Source organism: Phyllostomus hastatus, unplaced genomic scaffold, assembly GCF_019186645.2.
Source record: "Phyllostomus hastatus isolate PE091 unplaced genomic scaffold, TTU_PhHast_1.1 phas_contig_283, whole genome shotgun sequence".
NCBI lineage: Eukaryota > Metazoa > Chordata > Mammalia > Chiroptera > Phyllostomidae > Phyllostomus > Phyllostomus hastatus.
Genome location: NW_025333833.1, coordinates 18,329,286 through 18,351,213, shown reverse-complemented (window position 1 = coordinate 18,351,213; position 21,928 = coordinate 18,329,286). Strand labels below are relative to the sequence as shown.

At 50.3% G+C, this 21,928-nt stretch overlaps 1 protein-coding gene across 2 annotated transcripts in view; it reads left to right on the top strand.

Moving 5' to 3' along the window:
* The first annotated feature begins 209 nt into the window (after positions 1-209).
* The window catches only part of CAMK1G (calcium/calmodulin dependent protein kinase IG), a 28,779-nt gene continuing 7,060 nt past the window's right edge, over positions 210-21,928 (top strand). The window contains exons 1-6 of one of the 2 annotated variants that reach the window (XM_045838592.1): positions 210-251; positions 10,663-10,783; positions 15,309-15,437; positions 18,174-18,248; positions 20,651-20,789; positions 21,457-21,580. In XM_045838592.1, the coding sequence (XP_045694548.1) occupies positions 10,692-10,783; positions 15,309-15,437; positions 18,174-18,248; positions 20,651-20,789; positions 21,457-21,580 (559 nt within the window). In that variant the 5' untranslated portion in view covers positions 210-251; positions 10,663-10,691. Of the gene's footprint in view, positions 252-10,164; positions 10,784-15,308; positions 15,438-18,173; positions 18,249-20,650; positions 20,790-21,456; positions 21,581-21,928 lie in introns of those variants that run through there. The other variant, XM_045838591.1, reaches the window with a different exon arrangement.

The following is a 21,928-nucleotide window of genomic DNA, read 5'->3' as shown; positions in this document are numbered from 1 at the left end:
TTTTCTGGATCAGACTAAATGCTGCTGGGAGGGAGGGAGAGCAGAGCAGAGGAAAGGAAGGAGAGATGCAAGCCACCTAGCTACTTTTCCTCCCCTTTAAGGCTGCCTGGTTACGGTCCTGGGAAAGAAAACCCCTGCATTCCTCCCCTTTAATTCAGTTTATTGTTAAAGCGCTGGAGCAGCGAATCCTCACAGACCTGTAGGAGCTGGAGTGGGAGCACCAGGAGCACGAATTCTTTCTGAGTCCCTGGGTAAGATGAACCTGCTTCTTTTCTTGATTTTAGGAGGTTTCCTTGCTTGGCGGCAGGCAGGCGGCTCCTAGAGAGTGGGTTTGAAGAGCCACTTTGGTGAGCAAGTTGGGTGTTTATTTCAGCCTCAGTTCCAGGCTTGCCTGATTCTTGTGGTGTCAAGGGTAAGTTGTAGCTGCCTTGGAAAAATAAGTCTGAATGGGGGTCCGGGTAGGGCCTCCCTGGGGAGCCATCACTTCAGGGTTGGCTTGAGTGGGAACCTTTTGCACTTCTGGGCAGGAAACAGGGAGCCACATCTCCGTCTATGCCCTCCTGCAATGCCTGCCTGCAGGCTGCCTCCCAGGGACAGTCCTCAGGGCTCTGTGCCCGGGAGGGGCGGTCCATCTCCAGGGTGTCAGGACCTCCAGCGTGCCTCTGCCTTGGGCTCAGCCTTCCTCCCTTAACCCCTCTGACCACATCTGTCAAACCAGGCAATGCCCGTTCTGCTTACTGCCTGGGCTGTGGTGAGCACTAGGACAGCCAGTGGGCAAAAAGGAGGTTTGTAAACAGCCTGTGGCTCTGCAAACCCAAGGAGGTGAAACAGCCTCAGTCCCCCTGGCAGGGTCCAGGGACAGGCTCCAGCTCTGTGTCCCCGGCTGCGTTAGGATGTAGAACTCAGCTGCCGAGAGCTTGTCGGTCACAAGACCACTCCTTCACCTTCCCCAGGGGTGCGTCCATCTCCCTCCTGCCTTAAACTTCCCCAGTTCACTTCTCAGGTAAAGATGCAAAAGGGAAGTCTGGATTCACCACCACCACCACCCCCCATCCACGCTGTCCCTTCTCTCCACGTAACTTTGACGCACAAACCTTAACCCTGAGGCTCCCAGAGGCTCTGCCAGGGCTCTCGCTCGTCTGGCTGCAGTGCACGGCTGGCTGGCTGCTTGCTTGCTCTGGAGCCAGATACATTGATCATGAGGAAAATCGCTGAGAAGTGTCAAGAGAGTCAAGCAGGTTCCGTCTTGGGTAAGGAGATGATCTCTTCCTCCAGACCAGAGGCTGGAGACAGAGCCTGGCCCCTGGCAGTCCTACTGACCCAGGCTAACCGGGGCCACAGATGAGACCCAATAGGCCATAGCACAAAGTGCTTAGTAATACCGGATACGGGGACCACACTTCCCAGTTGATAATGTGCTTTTTCTTAATCACCTTTAGGGCAGGTCCACCCAGCTGGCTGGTGAAGCAAGTAGTGTATCTCCTTTAGCACAGACGAGACCACTGAGACTCAAAAGGTTAACCGGTTTTCCTGGGGTTGCAGAGCTGCTGACTGGCAGTGTCCACTTGATGATAGTGGCATTGGAACCCAGATCTTCTGACATAACCAGTGACCTTTCCATGATACTGCAGATAGCTACGGTGCGTGCGTGGGGAGGGGGGTGTGGAATGAAGAGAGCACTCTTTAGAAAGAGGCAAAACTTTGGGAAAGAAGGCCCACGTTAGAGTGAGGAAAGGTTTGGGCTGGATCAGGGGGAGGCTCCGGCAATAGATGGCTCAGGCCCCAGCGCCGTTGCTGAGAAATCTGAGTGTCCCTGGGACGCAGCCTTTTTAGCTCATCCGAGCCCTGCCTTAGGGTGGGAGAGTGTGCAGGAAGGGGAAAGCAGTCAGGGGTTGGGACCGCATGAAAGCATCCTGGGGACGAGGGCGGGGTAGGTGAAACCCAACAACCATCACCAGGATGGAGGCAACAGGTTGCATGGTAGGGGGCCAGGAGACTGCCTGAGGGAGTCATTTGCCATCCACTTGATTTGCGGTATCTTGCTTCACATGTCTACCCCTCAGGATCCCATCTATAAAATGGAGTTAATGACACCTACCTTGCAGGGCGGCAGGGAGGCTTTAAAGGAGATAATGCACTTGAAGTGCCTAGCACAGTGCCCCACCCAGGCGATCAGTCCGGGAGGGGTGGGCCTGGAGCAATGTAGCTGGGGTTGGAAAGAACCCCTTCTGAGAGGAGAGTGCCTCCCTCGCTCCCTCTCCCGCATGCACGCACGCACTCGGCCATAAATAAGTTGTCACACGTGCCTGCTGCCTGCGAGGGATGGGGCCCAGCCGCAGCCTGCCAGGGCCCGCGGAGTGAATGAGTTGCAGGATGAATGGGAGAGAGAGGAGGAGCGGCAGAGCGTGCGGAGCGGCGCGCCCGCGCTACAACTGCGGGCGCGCCGCCGCGGTCCGTGGCAAGGGGGCTGGGGTTGGGGCTGGGCGGCTGCCGAAACGAGCGCAAGTCTGCGGGGGGCCAGCAGGCTGCAGAGTCTGTGAGGATTGCCGAACCTGGTGCCCTCGGAGGGGAGGCTGGTAACGCCGAGCCTCTTGGCACAGCCGCCCTGAGCTCCCTGGCTGCCTTCGCTGCTCCTCCGCAGGTGGGGATCCCTCCTCTCACCTTCCGGAAGGAAGGCAGTGCCTGGCTGGGGCGGATTGTAGCAATCAGCCCCACACCTGTCGGAGTAGGCACCCCTTGCATGGGAGTTAAGCTCAAAGGCAGCGTGTGGCAGACACACAGTCAAAACTGTTACCCTTGAAAACTCCTTAGAAAGGGGTCCGGGTTTCGATGAACATATTGGCCCTGAAAAAAACCAACACCAGCAGTGTTTCCTACAGCGTTGCACCAGATCTGTGTTTTCTTGGTTGCCTACTAGATGAAGCAGTTAGTTTGCATTATCGGGGCCATGATGTATGCGAATTTATATGTCTTTAAACACTTCAGAATCATAGTGAGAAGAGATGCTCACACTGCGAGAGGCATGTGGGAGCTGAGACCCGCTGAGGGAGTAGCAGGATCACAGCTGTCCCGCGCTCACCCCTATCTAAAATGTTATTTGTTCCCTTCTCTCCCCGGTGCACGGCGCTTAATTCACGTGCCTGTCGTGTGGGCCCACTGCATAGCACCTTGGTGGTTTCGGAGAGCTTTATATGTCCTCTGATGTACTAGACGCCCACAGAAATGCTAAGAAATAGAGAAAGACCATTGTTTCCATTCAGCAGATGAGGAAGCTGAGGCACACTGTGGTTAGAAGCACATGAAGGACAAGCAGCAGCCGCTGCTCTCTCCAGTGGCTCCTGTGTGTTGGCCTCTCAGAGACCAAGTGAAGCCGTAGAGAATGTTCCTCGTTTCCTACATGAGAGACTCACAATAAAGCTTAAGCAATACGTGAAATCTGGCTTGTCGCTGCAGCAGGAGGAATCTAGTTAAACTTAAATATGGATTTGAGCCTGAAATAAACTGCAGGAGGCAATTGAGAAATGTCCTTCCTCAGTGATTTTATGAGCAGAAACTGGCAAGCAGAGTTGGTCTGTGAGACGCAGGACTAGTGGAAGGGCTGGGGGTGGGGGGAGTCCGTGTTCCTTAGAAGTTCTGTCCAGCCAGAAGTCTCCAGGAGGCTTTGGGGTCCGGGCCTGGGCTCTGGCCAGCTTGAATCGCAGCCCATGGGTTGGAACAGGTTCTGACAGCACACACAGACCCAGCCACGTGCCTGGGCCTCCGTGCAGAGAGCAGGGCTGTGACTGATGGCTGCAGGCTGCTGGAAAATGCATATATTGCTCAAACAAGTGGAGACTCACAGAGCATTCTGGCCTCATCCCTGTTTCCTGACGGAAGCTCCAAGCAATCCCAGATTCCCCTGGGTGCCAGTAGGTGTTACCAGGAAAAAGGAAAGAGTTCTACAGTCTAATGCATTTGGGGGATGCCAAGGTTATATAGTCTTAAGCAGGTGTCTTTACTAGTCCACAGAATCTTTAATATGCTAATGTGATCATTAAAGACACCTGCTGAAGGGGCAGAAAATCCACTTTGTTCAGGATTTCCTGGAACTAATATTCTAAAACACAAACTTAAGAAAAACTTAATCTAACCTCCTTTTTTCACCAAGAAGAGAGGTGGGTGCCCAGAGACGTACAGCTATCTGCCTAAGGCTGCACAGCTCCTCCATGCCAAACCAAGACTGGAGCCAGAGCCTAAGTTCTTTCTCATGTGTTTCCCAATCCAGAGCACCATAGAAGGTCCAGTATGGGCCCAAGTCCAGAAAACAGTGGGGCCCAGGCAAGAAAATGTCCCGGCTTTAGCCTTTCAGCCCCTTTTTAACCAAGTGATTTGTATACTGCTGTGACTCCTGTGCCCCGGCCTGGAGACAGTTAGCACATTCTCGTGACGGATGATCCCATGCAGAACCTCCCTCCCGAGACCCACAGGCCTTTCTGAGTCACGCTCCAAAGACACGGAAACCGTGGAAGCACAAAGCAGTCTTAGGGAGGCCTGACTCCTCTCAGATGAGTAAAAGGGCCACCCACACATGGTCCCTCGGGAAGGCTCTGAAGCCTGTTCACTGTGCCCCGGGAGAGAGTGCTGGTGAAGGCAGGCTGCCTCTTCCTGCAGGTAGAGTTGAGAGCCATCACCTGTGGGTTGAAGGCTGCAGAGGCGCTACGCAAAGATTCTCTCCTTCCCTGTCCCCATCTCTCCAGTGTCCAGTTCAGGACTATACAATGGCTTTGGGAAACACATGGCATTGCATTAAATTGAATGCCTAGGGGTTAAAACCTGGTGCTCCCAAAACTCTAGGGCATCTTGTCAGGAGGGGTGACACTCTTAAGCAATTAGCCCAGTTCATTGATTTAATAAGCATCTCAGAGCAGAGTCCTAAGCAGCTGTGACTCAAAACCAGAAGCTTGCTAAGGGGGTTATACGGAGGGTCCAGGGCAGTGTGAGGTCATGAGGTGGCCTAGCACCTCCAGGGTAAGGTGATGATGATGAGGAGGCCTCTGAAGACAAACCTCATCTGCCTTACAGTTCCATCTGGGGCTAGTGCTGCTGCTGTGACCCAATGGAGCCTGGGAAGGAGAGAAGGACAGGGACGACCCATGGAAGAAGCATGTGAAGGGCACCTGCCTCCTGGGCTCACAGCCCAAGATCTCTCAGCAGCGCCTCATAAGTGGCCAGGCTGGATGCACAGGGATCACACAGCCTGTCCCCAGAAGCTCAGAAAGGGCTGCACTCGGAGGCAGGGTCCACCCCAAGGCTGTGCATCGAGCCCTTCAGGAAGAACTTTTCCCTCTGTAGTCTCCTCCTGGCTATGAAAATTTCCCCCAAGAGATCAGAAGACCATCCAAAAAATATGCCTGAGCACTAGTAAGAGCCAGGCGCTGAGCTAGGACCAAGGGAGACAAGGAGATGGACCAGGTCTTTGTCCACATGAAGTTGCTTTCTAGTGAGGATATGACCTCAAACAAACAAGCGGGGGAGTTTTGGATTGTCAGATATGTTGTGGAAGACGGGCTCAGGCTCACATTACAGAGTAACTTCAGGGGGAAGGGAGGTGACTCCAGATAGCATGGTCAGGGGAGGCCTGTTCAAGGGTCCCAGGGCAGTTCTGCTCACCAAGAACTGGACCTCAGGCCCACCCACCTCAGGCCCTGCATTGCCTGTCCCAGAAGTGACGAAGATGACAAAGAAGGCAAGTCGATTTTGCCCTCTCTGCTGCTAAAGGGGAGGTCCTACTGCCTGCCCCCCAGGGTGCAGGGCTTGTTGCTGCTGTTCTTCTCCAGAGCAATATCAAGACTGCAACCCCTACCCCACACCCTTCAGTACCCATCTAAATCCAACTCCTCTGCAAAGCAATCCCTGATCAGGCCTCCCTCCCACCCCGCAGAGCTCTCCTCCTCCTTCATTCATTAACAAACTGGGGCTGGACCCTTGTATGCCCCAGGCTCAGCACCAGACATTGGGGATTCCAAGAGGAGGAACCACGCCCCTGACCTTAAAGCACTCATTTTCTGGTGAGGGAAACTCACACAAAAGCAATTAACCTACAGTTGACCTCTGAACCATTTTGATTCTGACCCGACTTGCTCATTCATTTGCCAACTCCCATCAGCTGGTCTGTGTCCTTAGGTATTCCTTAATATACCTCTGCTTGCTCTTTCCACCTGGACTGTAGGCACTTTGCAGGGTAGCCTCATATCATAAAAATGTCTGTATTTAGTCCAGTGTGTATACAGGAGGCACTCAATAGATGCATGTCGAATGAAGGAGTGTTACCTCCATGACTCAAAGATAGTCCCATGCAATGAGGTCATTTCCTTTGCCCGGAGCCATTTTGCAGAATAGCATCAAGGGTCAGGCCCTGTTGAGGAGCTAGCCCCAAATGCCAGCATCCGCAGCATCTCCTGAGCTGCATGTGGGAAATCAGCTCTAAATCTCAGAATCTACAGTGGCTGTTGTGGGGCTTTGAAGCCCAACAGAAATTATTGCCAGAGACAGAGAGAGGCAGGGAGCGCTTTGGAAACAAATGAGAGCAATACTGGAGCCTCCGCCTTCACAGAATTTGTTTTCCTCTGAAGGGCCTTGAGGTTTCTCTGGGGTGGACCAGGGCGGGCATGAAGCAGGGGTTCAGATTTAGCCCCAGATATTGCCACGGAGCTCTGAAGATAAAACTGAATTGTTAGGATGGAGTGTATGGGAGGAGGGGTGGGCGGGAAAGATGTTTTCTTATAGCTTAGCTTAGGCTAAGAATACTATGTTTTTAAGCTATTTAAGAGAGATGGGAAAGAAGGAACAGAGAGTACAGATCACTAATGAGGTGGCGATGCCTCCTGGAGAGCGAGCAGGCCGTCATTCCACGGGGGTCCACAAGGGGGAGTGGTGACCGCCCAGCCGAAGGCTGGAGCTGGAGAGGCGACTTTTGATTGACTCCTACGTGGAAAAGCAGCGTCTGCAGCCCTGTTCTACGGAATGGGAGAGAGACAAGGAAGGAGACGCACAAACTGACCCTGTTGATTTGGTTCCTTTCAATGCCCATCTCTTCGCCTCACATACTTTGTGACTTCTCAGCCACAGTATGTCCACACAGTAAGAAGCATTTGGGTCCAAACTTAGATGCCAACCACTCTGATAAGTGGAAACTGCTAGATTTGGGGCTAAAAACCTGCAGAATGGTATCCAGCAAAAGATAGCCCTCTATGGTAATATGTAATCTTTCTCTAGGCAGTCTCTTCCAGCCAGGGCCCATTCGTCCCCACCTTGCAGACTGTGACCGACTGACAAAGTCCAGGGCGGGTCCTGCTCTGGCCAGTTCTGTAGCCCCCCTGGGCTGCCACCCTGCCAAAAGGAGCAAATTAACAAAATAGCCTGATGTTACCAGCACAAGCCACCAGATCCACACTCAGCTGTATCAAAGATGTTTTCATAATTATATAGCCAAGTTGCAAATTTACAGGTGATACTAAAATATGCAAAGAAAATGTAGATTCTTTATTCCCTATAAAAGTTCACCCTGCTAGGCAGCAAAAAAAAAAAAGGAAACGACATTTAAATTTGTCCATTATAACCTTTCAGGTTTAATAAAGAGCCTCATTTAGCCATTTATAAAGTGTCTTTCAGGAAAACACAGCCTTGAGATGATCTTTCCTCCTCCTGTTCTAGTTCAAGAAGCCGTTTCATGTTGTAAGGTACTTGACCTGGCTTTAATGTGGGAGAGGGGGCATCAAACCTACCAAGGACCTCAAATTACAGTCATCTGGGCTGAGTAGTGAGTGACCTCTGAGTTGTGACCAGGCCCATCTGGCCCGTGAGATGTCATGCTGACAACCTCCACTGAAGGCCCTGATCCCAGCCATGTGCTTCCATCTGAGAACTCTTTGATTGTGGCCACCTCTTTATCTAGGCCCCAGGTGACATTCCCTCTAGTAGCAACATTTCCCCTCACCAGGGCCATGGGCAGAGGGAAGCTGATAGGTGTTAATATCTGGCTCTTGGAGGGCAGGGGGAAGAATGAGGAAAAGTCCCGATGGTCATATTCGCCTGTTTCCCACCACAGCCAATTGCACACTAACAACAGGAGGCCACTAAGCGTGGAGCCCTCAAGAGATGTGCACAGTCAGCTCTCGTGCCTGAGCTGGCGCAGGCTGGCTCCAGCCCCCACACAGGCCCTGGGGAACTTCTGCAGGTCATGCGACCCCGTCTCGCTCAGCTTTCTCCCCCTCGGCCTGCCCTATCATAACTTTCTGTCCTCTTAGATGTGGCCCCAGCCAGAGTCCCCCCTAGGCATACAGACTCCCACCAGCAGGGGCCTGAAAGCCCGCCCGTCCGTTCCCAGATGGACGTTAGCAAAGATGTGTGCTTCTGACAACTACACCATCTGCCTCCCCGTCTCCTTCCCAGGATCCACCTGGACCAAAAGTGTCAGTCTTTCCAAGCCTGTCCTCTCTAAAGGACCTCGTCTGTATCACATTGTCCTTATTTCCAGGGTCTAATATTCACAGTTATGTCTTCATGGCAGAAGAGGTTTCCTTCTATACTATAGAACCTATTCAATGACATGAGTCCTCCAGAAGGGAATTACCAGGAATGAAAAACATCAACTTAATATCCCCCCAAATATTCTCTCTGTTACAGCTGTTTGATGCACGTGACACAATATGCTACGTCTGTATACTCAGTTTCCTTCACTCTTCCTCAAAACCAAAAGGCCTTCGTCCCCACGTTACAGATGAGTTAATGGACTCAAAGCTGTTACTAACCTGCTTAAGGCAATTTAACTAGTAACTAGTGCAGGTAGGATTTGAACTCAGGTTGACCTCTAAATGTATGTTATGTAATGCTAAATTGTAGAGGTGCAAACTGTCTCTTTGTTCTAAAGCTATGAGAAGACCCCAAGGATTCTACTAGCACATTTTTTAATGGGGAAGGAGAAGTATTGCCTGAGACATACCACCATTAGACAGACTTTCCTCCCGCTCTGTCAGGTCCAACGAGTTTGCGGGAGAAGGGTGCTGGCAGATGTGTGTCTCACCCAGCACTCCCAGAAACTCAGTGCCCTCCGTCCAGCGGCACTAGGGTGGCTAGGGAACGGCACCCAAAGGACCAGAGAGTCCTTCCAACCCACCCAACCACACCCCAAGAGCATGCTTCTCTCTAGTAAACATGGCCCCATAAAGGGCACCTTTACCACGAGGTGTTTCTACCGGAAGCACAAGAGTCAGTCTAGAGTCCTCTCACCCCACCACAGACACATCACCTAGTATCGTAGAAAATGCGGCCCCCAGAATATATCCCGGGTCCATCCACTTCTCTCCTTCCCTACCACTGTGGTCCAAGCCACTACCATCTTTCTTATAGGTTTCTGCCCCCTTCCTACTCTCCATGGATTAGCTCCTGCCCCCTCCCCTCCATTCTCCATGGAACAGCCAGAGTGAGCTCTTTAAAACCTCAGTTCAGTGATCTAATTTAACTCCCTGGCTAAAAATTCTCCAATGTCTCCCAGCCTCACTAAGAGGAAAATCCAATATGTAAGGGAGTCTCTAAGGCCGTCTCAGGTCTGTTCCGGGCCTGCCTCTCCCTGGCCACCCACCACTCCGCGCCGGGCAGAGTTCACGCTGCCCCAGCCACACTGTCTCTTCAGCTCCCTCAGCCTCCTTCCCTCTGTGGACTTCTGTGCTTCGTTCCTTCTGCCAGAATGCTCCTTGACACCCTCTGCACTGGGCTGGTGCCTCCATGAACTGACCTCACCTGAAACATGACCTGCTCAGAGAGGTGTCCCCTGACCTTCACCTAAAGAAGACCCACCCTATCTGTCTCTACTTGAAGCCTGGGTTGTGTTCAGGGTCTTCCCACACGGTGTCCCTGTGCACAGTAGTTCACTGGCTTGTTGCCTATCTCCTTGGGCCTGCCAGCCTCGGGAGGGCGGGGCCAGTGTCTGTGTTGTCCATCGGAACAGGCAATGCTGGGCACGTCTCAGTGTCAAAAATTGAATGAATGTGGTAATTCAAGAACTCGGATATCAAAGTTAAGACATGATTCAGTTTAGAGTTCAGTAAATAACCATTTTCCCAGTTCTGCGCTAGATGTTGTGAGTTACAGAGGAAACACAGTGCTCATTCATCTAGTGTCCATTCATTTAATCTGTAACAGGTAGGGGAGAGGGGGAACCAGGAAGGACTGGGGATTGGCGGAGGTGGCAGAGCTGGGATAATAGAAAAGGAAGTGGGGCTGACTCAGCAATGTGAATAAACACCTTGGGGGCCACCTGGCCACACAGGAAATACCTCAGCTCATCCCAGGCCCCCTCAAGGTGTGTGATCCCATGTTAATCCATACATGGATGTGTTACTGCCCTTAACTGTGTATATGCAAAGTACAGCTTCCTCTGCACACTAGACTCCAAACTCCTTGAGTGTGTGGCAAGAACAGTGGGCGTGTAGTAGATGCTCAATAAAATTGTTGTAGTGATTGACAAAGCAAGCGGAGAGAATAGTCTTATTTTTGCCAAATATCCAGATTCTACTCTTCAGCCTTCTAATTGTTCCCTGAAGGATGTACTTTCAATTCTTTTCACAACATATCTCATTGTATATGCGAAATTAGCTGAGCAGACCCTTCTTCCCTTCCTCACAGCATCCCCAGAAGCTTCAACTCTGGAGGCGATGGGCCGAAAGGAAGACGAGGACTGCAGCTCCTGGAAGAAGCAGACCACCAACATCAGGAAAACCTTCATCTTCATGGAAGTGCTGGGATCGTGAGTGCGGGGCTGAGATGGCGGGGGGGGGGGCGCAGGGCACCACTGGGGGCAGCTGGAAAGGAGTTGTTCCAGGCCAGCAGAGATGGACAAGCAGGGACATCATCTCAGCAGCTCCCAGGGACCTAGGAAGGTGTAGGGGCCTTGTGGGGGAGGGGAGGGGAGGGGAAGGTACCTTGGGATAAAACAGAGGACAGTTTAACACACTGGAGCCCTCAGGGAAAATCAGCCCTTCCCCCAGCTTCTACCTTCTGATCTCCCCCCAGGGACTGCCCCCCTGCCCACCTGCACCCATATCTGCCACATCTTGCGAGCTCCTGGTAGGAGAAAAGAGACTTTCTGGAACTTCCGGAGATTCAGTGACCCTAGAACTTTTCTGGGCCTTCCCACCCCACTTTTTCATTTCCCTGGGCGATGAAAGGCCAGCCCCACTGTCTACTGTAGAAGGAAGAAAACGTGCTTCAGAGGCTCAGAGAGCAGGAGGATTCCACACTTGGATCGGCTCCCCACCCCACCGCAGTCTCTGCTCCGTAGTTAAGTGCTATGTTGGAAAAATAAGGTCACACTGCAGCCCAAACTCCTACCAGCCTCCGGGGAGTCTGTGCCGCCCCTTGGCAATGATTACACAGCTAGCAGAGCAGAGCTGGCCTGTCTGGAGCTGACACTCAGTGCGCTCAGTCCCGCCTCTTTCCCCCACCCACACCCCCACTCCCGCCGAGGGCACAGCCGCTGCAGCACCTCCAGGCCACCGCCCCCATGCCTCGCCTCCAAACCGCAGCCGGTTAGCTAATTAGTCTGGGCTAATTGGGCCAGGGGCCTGGGGAAAAGAGAGGCAGTTAGTGGGCTGCGCATTTAAGCCAGCTCCCCCTCTGCCTTGGCTAGGAGGCAGTGGCCTCGGGCAGCAAGGCTAGCCACACTCACACTGTAGCCAGAGAGGATGCGGTGCTGAGAGGAGGCCTCCGGGCCCTCCTCGCCCAGGCAGGAGTCGGGCTCTGTGTCACAGAAGGGTCCCAGGCATGGTGCTGGTCATCAAAGCACTGGCCCTCCATCAAGGGCCTTTGCCAAGATGGGAGTGGCTAGGAAGGGAGTATTGGCAAAAGAGAGAGGGACAAGACTCGTGAGTGAATCAGAAATAGTTTGCCCAAAACACAAGAAAAGGGGGAGAAGGAAGCCTGGGTTGACAGAAGCTCATTCACCGTCGGCTCAGACTGGTGCCGTAAGACTGTCAGAAGGCACGCACGGCCATCCTGGAGCCCAGCGAAGTCATGCTGCAGTTTCTAAACCCAGGGGGCCACCAGCGCCCCCTGGGCTCTTATCCCTCTAACGGTTAACTGTGAATATGTTTCAGGAAAGACACAGGGAAATAATAGTACGGTCAGCACCAACATGCCCACCCCCTAAGTTCAACAGTTGTTAACACTTCACTGTATTGGTTTTACATATACACACTCACTAAACAATTTGTAAACTGGTTGCAAACATCATCACACATCACTTCTGAATCCTTCCATCTGCATCTCCTAAGAATAAAGGCCTTTTCTTTTATATCCACAGTATCATTTTCATACTAAGAAATAATAATTTCCTATTATTTTAGCCTAGACAACTTTTTGAAAAATATAGATTCCTGGCCCCAGATCTACGGAACTGGGATTTGGGAAGCCAGGACCCGGCAGCCAGGAATCTATATTTTACGTGTTCCCACTAGCTCTACTGTATCCAGCTCCACGCTGATTTGGGGAAACCAAGAGGACAATCAGGGTCAAGTCACTGTTGCAGCAGTCAGGGCAGAGGAGAAGCTGCAGGGGAGGCCTGTCTGTGGTGCTCAGGAGGGGGACCGGCAGCACCGGGCTGCAGACCCCACAACTGACCCTGGTGAGGTGCAGTGGAGGGGGCAGCCACGTGGCGGAGCACGGTCCCCATCTGGATGCACCAGAATCCCGTGACAAAGCCTCTTCCCGCTAGTCCTCAGCTCCTCTGCAACAACCCACCAGGGAGAATAGGCTTTTGTTACATCTGCCCAGACACCACCCACAATTCCAGGGCCCTAGGACAGCTGTAGGGACACTGGGCCAAGGTAGTCCATAGCAGGAGGTATCTCACCCAAGTTCCAGGCCAGCTGCCCTTCACAGACCAGGAAGAGATTTTTCTTTTTGGCCCATGCCCTCACCCTGCCACGCAGGATCCCAGCAAGAGCAGAGAGCTATTCAGAGCAGGAAATGCAAACTGAGTTCTGTTGAAGCAATTACTCCTGGCTCTGAAGGCTCTTCCTGTCTTGCCTCCTGACCTGAACGACCTTGACTGCTCAAAACTAGCTCTCTGCTCCCTGACCTGACAGATGGCACAATTAAGTCTCCTAACCGCTCTCCTCTGTCCCTGTCACGCACAGCCCTGACACACACACACAGTAGAAAGCAGCCTGAGGCAGAAGAGCAGTGACATTGTTTCAAATTGCCACAACACATGCCACTGACAGACACCTTGATGTGGGTGGTACCCCAGGAAGACCTTAATTTGATTCCATTCCACAAGAGGACCCAGAGTGGGTGTCAGCTTTGAAATCAGGGGATTATTCATGTGTGGTTGTAAAGATAAAGGTGAAAGGAGAACTCAAAGTGGATCCTAAAATGTCACCGCTGGCAGGCATCATTAAGCTCACGTGGTTCAACTCCCTCGTTTTATAGGTTAGGGAAAGTGGAGTCTCACCCCTACTGGCTGGTCCACACCTCCATGCTTTTTCTCATGCTTCTTCTCCAGCCCTGCCTGAAACATCACTTCCAAGTTCGTTTGTGTTTTTCCCACTGAACTAACTTTCACTCATTCCTTTAAACTGAGCTCCAGGTGTTCTTATGTCAGACAGCCATGACGTGTGTCCTCCTCAGCCACCCCCAGTGGTCATTTCGCACACGTTAGGACAATTGCCCTTTTCTCTAACCTGCAGGCTGCAGGGAGGTTATGGGGAAACATGGGAATAGCTACCACATGAAAATATACAGTGGCTCCAAGGTGAATGGCATCTGCTGGAACTGCACAGGGCACAGCCTGCCCAGCCACGGCAGATGCACGTCCTGAGTCTGCACTGTCTGAGATCTCGGGACACCTCCTGCTCCTCTGCATGCGCTTCTCTCACTCTAGATTCTAAGCTCACCCAGAACTATCCCCAGTGCCTAACACAGAGAGGTCCTGTCAGCACAACAAGCATTCTCTGAATGGTGGATAATATTTTTCAAATTAAATATCAACTGTTTATTTGCCTGTGTCCCTCACTAGTCTACAGGCACCTTAAGTGCTGAAACGTACTTTTTACCTCCAGCATCTAAGACTCAGTAGGTGCTCAATAAGTCCTGATGAAAGGAAGGAGTGACCGGATGAATGACTAGACGAGCTCGGAAGGCTCTGATTAACTCCGTTCCCAGTGCAGCTGGGGAAACAGGAAACTCAGACACAGGAAACACTGAGCATTTTCTGATGCGGACTCTCAAGGTCCTTTCCACCAGCTTCACTGCAGTTGGGCCTTCATTCTGGAACCCACGTGGCAGTGAGGATGACTCAGCTGTTTCCTCCCTTAAACTTCATTTCCTCTTGTTACTACCAGGTGTCCTCCCTAATGGTATTCAAATAATAATAATAATAATAATAATAATAATAATAATAATAATAACTAACACATGTGGCTTAGTGGCTGTCAGGAATACTCTTAAGCACTTTCATTAACTCATTTAATCTTGTAAACAACCGTATGAATCAGATACTATCAATACTCACACTTTTCAGATAAAGAAACTGGTTATACAGCAATTAAGTGACTTGCCACCTAAAAAGCTGAGGTTCTGACGTGGACGATCAGGCTCCAGCATCCTCCACTAGCTAAGTGCTGCTCTGATGGTCTGGTCTCCAGAGGACCCCCTTCAAACCAACGAGCCTGTAGTTTGGAATCGCACACTGTGCTGCTATTGGGTTCCATCCCCTCTGTCTTCAGAAGCCGGCCCAGACCTGCCGGGTTCTGTCTTCCACTCTCACGGATGCTACTGAACGAGAGGATAATCAGCCCCCTGCCTCTGATCATGGGTTCAGGGTCATTACCACCATCTACAATGGATACAGGAGTCTTTTCTCTCACTGTGTCTGAGCCCTGTGCCCCAGTGAGACCTCCAGCTGCCACTCTGGCTTGCCACCCTGTGCCATCTTGAGAGAGGCAAAGTAAATGGACTCTGCAGTGACCTCTCTAAAATGGGTTTGCCAAGTGGAGAAATCTCTCCGTAGCAAAGCAGAGTCTCTGGGAGTCCCTCCCAAACTAAAGATCCAGGAAGTAGCACCTCCCAGTCCCTGAGTCTGTAGTGGAATTTTTTCTCTCCCGTGTGGTGGATGAAAGAAAGGATTGGCATGTCAGACCATCAGGCACCCACAATGACGATGGAAACTACTTACCAGCCACATCTTCCCTCATTAACCCTTTGGTTTTACTTCCAGCAATGGTCTCTAGGCAGCCAGTACTAATTCTTATGTCCTGGCATCTTCTACACAGAGGAGCTTTTTCAGAAGTTTTCCTGGTGAAGCAAAGGATGACTGGGAAGCTCTTCGCCCTGAAGTGCATCAAGAAGTCGCCAGCCTTCCGGGACAGCAGCCTGGAGAACGAGATCGCTGTGCTGAAAAAGTGAGTGGGCCTTGGGGATGGTGGGGTACAGCTTCGGATCCCCACATTCCCTTCACAGGTTACCTTCTCGAAGGACTGGGGCTGGATTGTTCACACCAAAAGGCATGAAAAGGCTTGCTCCCTTTGATTGGGCTAATGGGTCACTTGATTAGTCAGCTAAATTTAGCCAGACAGCTGTCTTAGCTGATTTTTTTTGTTTTGGGCAGCAGATTGACCAGTGAAACACGTGGTAGCAGAACTGGTTTGTGCACATAGACCAAAGGGTAATTACCTTAAAGGAACAAAAATCAATTGAGAGCCAACCCCTTGGAGAATCAATAATTAAGGAAGAGGCATAAGACTTGGAAATTAACCTCAATTTGTTCCAAATCAAATGCAGGGTCAGCACCCCAAGCATCGCGATGGATGCTGCACTAACAAATCCTGGTATTTATAGCAGGACTCGTACAACAAACCCTTGTGGGGCGCCTTTGGTGCCAAAAGTGTAGTAGGCTTCAGAAACACAGGGAGGAAGCCAACAAAATCCCTTACTCTCAGGCACTCACATTTTCTGGGCAGAGACAGAGGTACTCATAACAAACTCTATTCCCATTAGATGTGAACCATACTAACAGGAAGCAGAGTTTAACGGAGATAGGGATTCATTTTGCCTACATGTGTGTTTTTTATGAGTATGGGTTTTCAAAGAAGAGGGAACTTGAGTGAGCAGAATTGTGTGCAGGCAGGAGGGACAATGCACAACGGGAATTCAGACCAAGAATAGGATAAGCTTTAGCGAAGAATCAAGGCAGTGCAAGTGCTGTTAGGGAAGAGTTAGTGTTGGAAGCCTCTGAACTCATAGTGAACACTGTTAAGGGAAAGGAAATGAAACTAAAATGGTCAAGTGGGACCTGATTATAAAGGATCTGGGCTGTTATAATAAAGACTGTTGACTTTATTCCGTGGGCCAAGGAGTTTAAGTGAGGAGTCACATAATCAGATTCATGTTGTAGAGCCATCATCCCTCTTAAGCATGGTGAAGGATGGCCTGGAGAATGCCAGTCTAGAGAACGGGAGACATTCTCAATAACCTAGGTGAGGGACGAGGATGCAAGCCAAGTAGTGGCAGGACCATGTGGTGGCAAGAAGACTGGGTTTAGGGAAGCATTTTAGACAAAGAAGTGATTGGGTTTGGGGTTGGTTGGTAAGAGCATAAAAGAGAAAAACATTAAAAATGATTCTGAGATTGAGGGATTAAGGGGACACTACTATCACCACTTGGGATGGAAAACAAAAAGGACGTGTAGGCTTGGAGGAAGTAGAAAGAAATTGATTGGTGTGTTGAATGTTGAATATCTCTACAGGAAGGTGTCTGGTAGGATGTTGGAGACATACGTCTGGGCTCCAGGGAGATGAAAGCAGAGAGGGACTCTGGACTCACTGAAAGCAAGGACCACAGTCATCTTTCTTACCATCACATTATACCATCAGTCCCTCATAACACAGAGAAATAAGCAGCTCAATAAACATTTGTTCAGTGTGTGAACCATGAACAAATTAATGTTAACTTTGTCAGCTTCTATGTATGATTGAATCCATCAGGCACTGCTACAAGAGACCTATATTTTTAGAAATGTCTTCAAGATGATAGTTACTATTAATTGTGTGTCTGCTGTTCCCCAGGCACTTACTATGCCATTGATATGCATTTCTTTTTTAATCCTGATTTAACCCTATGAGAGAGATGTACTTTGGAGACAAGAAAGTGAGCCATAGAAGACCTGAGTGAGTCAGCCAGTGTTACTCAGTTAATAGATGCCTGAGCTAGAGCTGAACTCAGACCCAAGTGACTTAGCATCTGAGTTCTTAACCCCTGTGATGCACAACCATGAGTAAAACTTCCTAGAAATTTTCCTCCTAGACAGCCATGCACAGGACTGCTGATTAGAAGGCCAGGCCTCTCAGCTAATATGATTATTCTACTTGCCTCATCCTCTGAGTAATCCCAGACACAGGTCATCTAGGACAGAGTTTCTTGACCTCAGAACTATTGACATTTTAAAACAGACAATTCTTTGTTGTACTGGGGGCTGTCCTCTGCACTGTAGAATGTTTAGCAGCAGTCCTGCCTCTACCTACTAAATGCCTGTAGCGTCTCTCCCATCCCCGGTCAAGACAATCAAAAATGTCTCTAGATAGTGCCAAGTGTCCCCTGAGGGACTAAAGAGCCCCCTGACTGAGAATCACTGATCTAAGGCATCCCACAGAACTGCCTCTCCCACAAATGAGCATCTGCCTTCTCACAATATTCTAGAACAATAATTGTGCCACACTTCCTCCATGGTTACCCATGACAAGGCCTTTCTTCATGCAATGTTTCTGAAAGAGACCTGGATACCCACATTGTAGACTAACCTAGTGGTCAATGTTCCCTCAATGTTCCCTTGGGTCTTTTAACTTTCTCTTTTGATAAACCTGAAAGAGATCCCTAAAGCAACAAGGGCACATTTGTTCCCTGAAGCACAATGATCAATTATCCATTCAAAATTATGGACTGAATACCACCCTAGGAATCTTTTCTCTGGGATTTTTTGTGACTGCCTATGTTTTTGGAAGGCTTCATAGGGATCCTAACTTCCTAAATATTATCCTCAAAAGTTTCTAATAGAAGCAAGAGTCCATTTGGACTGGAACTGCATGCTTTGTCTGGATGACCTAAAGCACATGCCGTTCACCATGACCCTTGTGTTCCCCCAGGATCAAGCATGAGAACATCGTGACCCTGGAGGACATCTACGAGAGCACCACGCACTACTACCTGGTCATGCAGCTGTAAGTGGCAGGTGGCCCGCTTCCTCCACAGATGTCCCATGGGGCCATGGAGGCCTAGAGAAAGCTAACTGGTGGTGAGGGCAGGGTGATGATTAAAAGACAAAATCAAGAATTGGTTCAAGAGGATTTGAAATGCCAACAGTCCTTTTAGGCTCAGTCTGCCTCTGGGCATGGACTTGTTCTGTGTGGGCAGAGGGATAAACTAGGATGGATTATTGGTACATGACAGTACTGTGTTACCAATTGTTAAAATATTTCCTACCAGCCAGCAAGTAGCTAAGACCCCAACCCACCCATCCTCTGTCCTGCCCCAGCCCCTCCCCTCAGACTGGCTGGAACTCCCCACCGCCCTGCGGTGCAACAAAAGGGCAATGCCTGGCATAGGAGGTACCTCCCAAACCCTTCTCTGGCACCGTGGCTTGAGCCCATTTTGACCAGTCGTGGTCATCAAACTGGATATGAAAAGGCTGACTATCACTCCAGGGTAAAATCACTATGGGAGTACAAGCCATGTGTACATAGATTTTAATTCAATACAGAGAGTTTCTCAAAAGGGAGTCACCAAAGGTAGACACAGGCTGTGACTGTGAGTGTGTCCATGTGCAGGGCTGAAATGTTGCCTCATTAGAAAGGCCTCCTGTCACTGTCACATCCGAAGAAGAGTCCTGCCTGAGAGGGACTGCCGTAGGGCTGGTCAGGACTCTCGAGGACTCAGTGTTGGGCTCAGAGACACACTATTTATAGAGTGCACAGAAGCACACACTCACGTACACCAATCACTCTGCAGTCACAGCATAGCGGGATATAGTGTTTTTGACTGACAGGCTAATTCCTCAGAAACTGTAATGAGCTAACTTCAGCCTCAGCAGCCTATTAACTGCTGGGTTCACCTGGGGCCCAGTGAATGGTGGTAGCAAGCAGTCAAGGGCGTAAGTTGGAGGAGGGCCCAGAGCATCACTGACAAGTGAGCAGGAACCATGTGGCACCTTAATAAAGCCAGTTCGACAGGATTAGCACCCAGCAATTTAGAAGGCGAAGAGGAGGCAGGAAGGTGGGCAGGTTCCAAAGTCACTGAAGAACCACCAAGCCTCCCAGCGCTAGGACCCAGGATCCTAGTCAGGAATTCATAGTTGTGGACAAAAAGAGTCTCTTTCTCATGGACTCCCAGCTCCTATAGGAGAGCCCAGAGCACAGGACAGGACCAAAAGAAATAGGATGTTATGCATTTTGATGTGAGAATTTTGACTTCCTTGGTAGTGTATGGTCCTGCCACACATGAATATTCACACCCATGGGACAGTGGCAAGGGGATTGGAACCCCTGGCTGGTGGGTAAAGTAGCCAGGGGTGCTTATCCCAGAGAAAGCCTCAAAGGGCATTTCACCATCCATCTGCACATACTGGAAAAGATTCATATGAAAGAATGTTATTTTTTTAAGTTTTTTAAAAAGATTTTATTTATTTATTTTTAGAGAGGGGAAGGGAGGGAGAAAGAGAGGGAGAGAAATATCAATGTGTGGTTGACTCTCACATGCCCCCCACTAGGGACCTGGCCTGCAACCCAGGCATGTGCCCTGACCAGGAATTGAACCCGAAGCCCTTTAGTTCACAGGCTGGCACTCAATCCACTGATCTACACCAGCTAAGGTGAAAGAATGTTATTTTTGATCTGGGTTCCCCTAATGGGCCCAGTGGTAGAATTGATGTCTGCTGGTAGAAACTACAGGGAGTCGGGTTTCCAGATACAGAAGAAATATTAAGGTGACAACAGATAAAACAGTCTGCCTTAGGAAGTGGTGAGCTCTCTGCCACTGATGTGCCCCAGGACTTACTGTAAGACTTGGCAAAAATGGTGTAGATGGTATTCAAGAAGTGGGGGTCAGACTTGACCTTAAGGCCCCCCTAAATCCTAAAATACCATACCACATGAGCCTCAAGCTACCACTACAACTCCACCCCGTAATTTCACCTTTAGGTAGCCCAATTTTCCAAAATGAAAAAAAGAGTTCCCGACATACACGCGGATTTCTCGCGTGCACACCTGCCCTCGGCTGCGTTTCAGTTTCGCTTCCCCCTTCACCATTTCTTTCTTCCTGTGTCCTAGGCCAGGGAAGAAGCAATGTGCCCTCAGAAAGGAATTATTGGCTTCTTGTGAAACCCTAACTGGGGCATTTTACATTTTAAAGGATGTTGCCAGGGAGAGGTCAATGGTTGGCCCAAAAAGAAATGACTCCCTAGGGATATCATTCCAGGGACCCGAAGGAGGTCTTCTGAGACGGGAGTGACTAGTCCTCCCTGCAGAGTCCACATGTACCTGTCTGTTCTGCCAGACAGGTGTCCCCATGGCTGCATTCACATGCCTTCAACCTGAAAAAAGACCTGCCTTTGCCCCTGTGCCCACAGCGTTTCTGGTGGGGAGCTCTTTGACCGGATCCTGGAGCGGGGTGTGTACACGGAGAAGGACGCCAGCCTGGTGATCCAGCAGGTCTTGTCAGCTGTGAAGTACCTCCACGAGAATGGCATCGTCCACAGAGACTTAAAGGTGCCAGGATGGGAGCCCTCGCTTGGCGGGAGAGGACAGAGAAATGATCCCTTAGGAAGCTGCAGGGGTCATGGGCAGTCTGAGCTCTGTAAGATGAGAGGGCTGGGCTAGCTCCCTCCTGCGGCCCTTTCTACCCTTAGATTGAGCAAATCTTGGATGAACGAACAATCATTGTTCATTTGTACCTCAGCCTTTTCCTGAACTTTCCACTAGGCTTCACCCTATTTGGATACCAAGATAATCCACAGGTTTCTTGAACTGAGCCACGGTCAAACTCAAATGTGACAAATACTTACTGAGGGTCAACGTTACACCAGGCAGGTACCAGACTTTAGAGAGGCCAGAGACAATTAATGAAGGGTGAATTTCTTCAAAAGAGTCTTAGGGTATCTGGGAATGAGAGGAAGGAGATATTAGTACATTAAAGTCTATAAAGCTAAGCCAAGTCAAGGCCATAAGCAAAATACAGAATGCTGGGGTACAGGAGTTGAGGGTGCAGGAAGAAGGCAGGAGGGAAGAGAGGGGAGAGATGAGCCTGGCCTTGAAGTCAGGAGCCCAAGGCAAAGCTTCCTGAGAAATTACATGTCCGGGGGAGGAAAGAGATGTGTGTTTCAGGTGATCATATCCTACACTACATGGTATTTCTCCAACCCCTGCCCCACCACAGCCTGAAAACCTGCTGTACCTCACTCCTGAAGAGAATTCTAAGATCATGATCACAGATTTTGGTCTGTCCAAGATGGAACAGAGTGGAGTCATGTCCACTGCCTGTGGGACCCCAGGCTACGTTGGTGAGTCTGGGAGCAGGAGGAAGGTTGGCCAGTTGGCTACATTTGACCACATGGATGTTATTCACAGAGTGGGATGTTACTCACAGTTGTAAGGAGACAGGGTTCAATTTCAAGGATAAGCTAAGTAGAGGATTCACTTATGAGGTTCAGAGCCAGACAATCCATTGATCTCTGAAACTACCCCAACTGCTGCCAAATCCTACATCTTACAGACAGCCTGCCCCTGAGCCCTCCCCACAGCCCAGAGTAATAGACTTTGCTTCTCACTTTTACACACAGACTTCTCGCATTTGTCCTTCCAGGGAGATGAGGGAAAGAGACAAGATCACAAACCCAGATACCATTAGA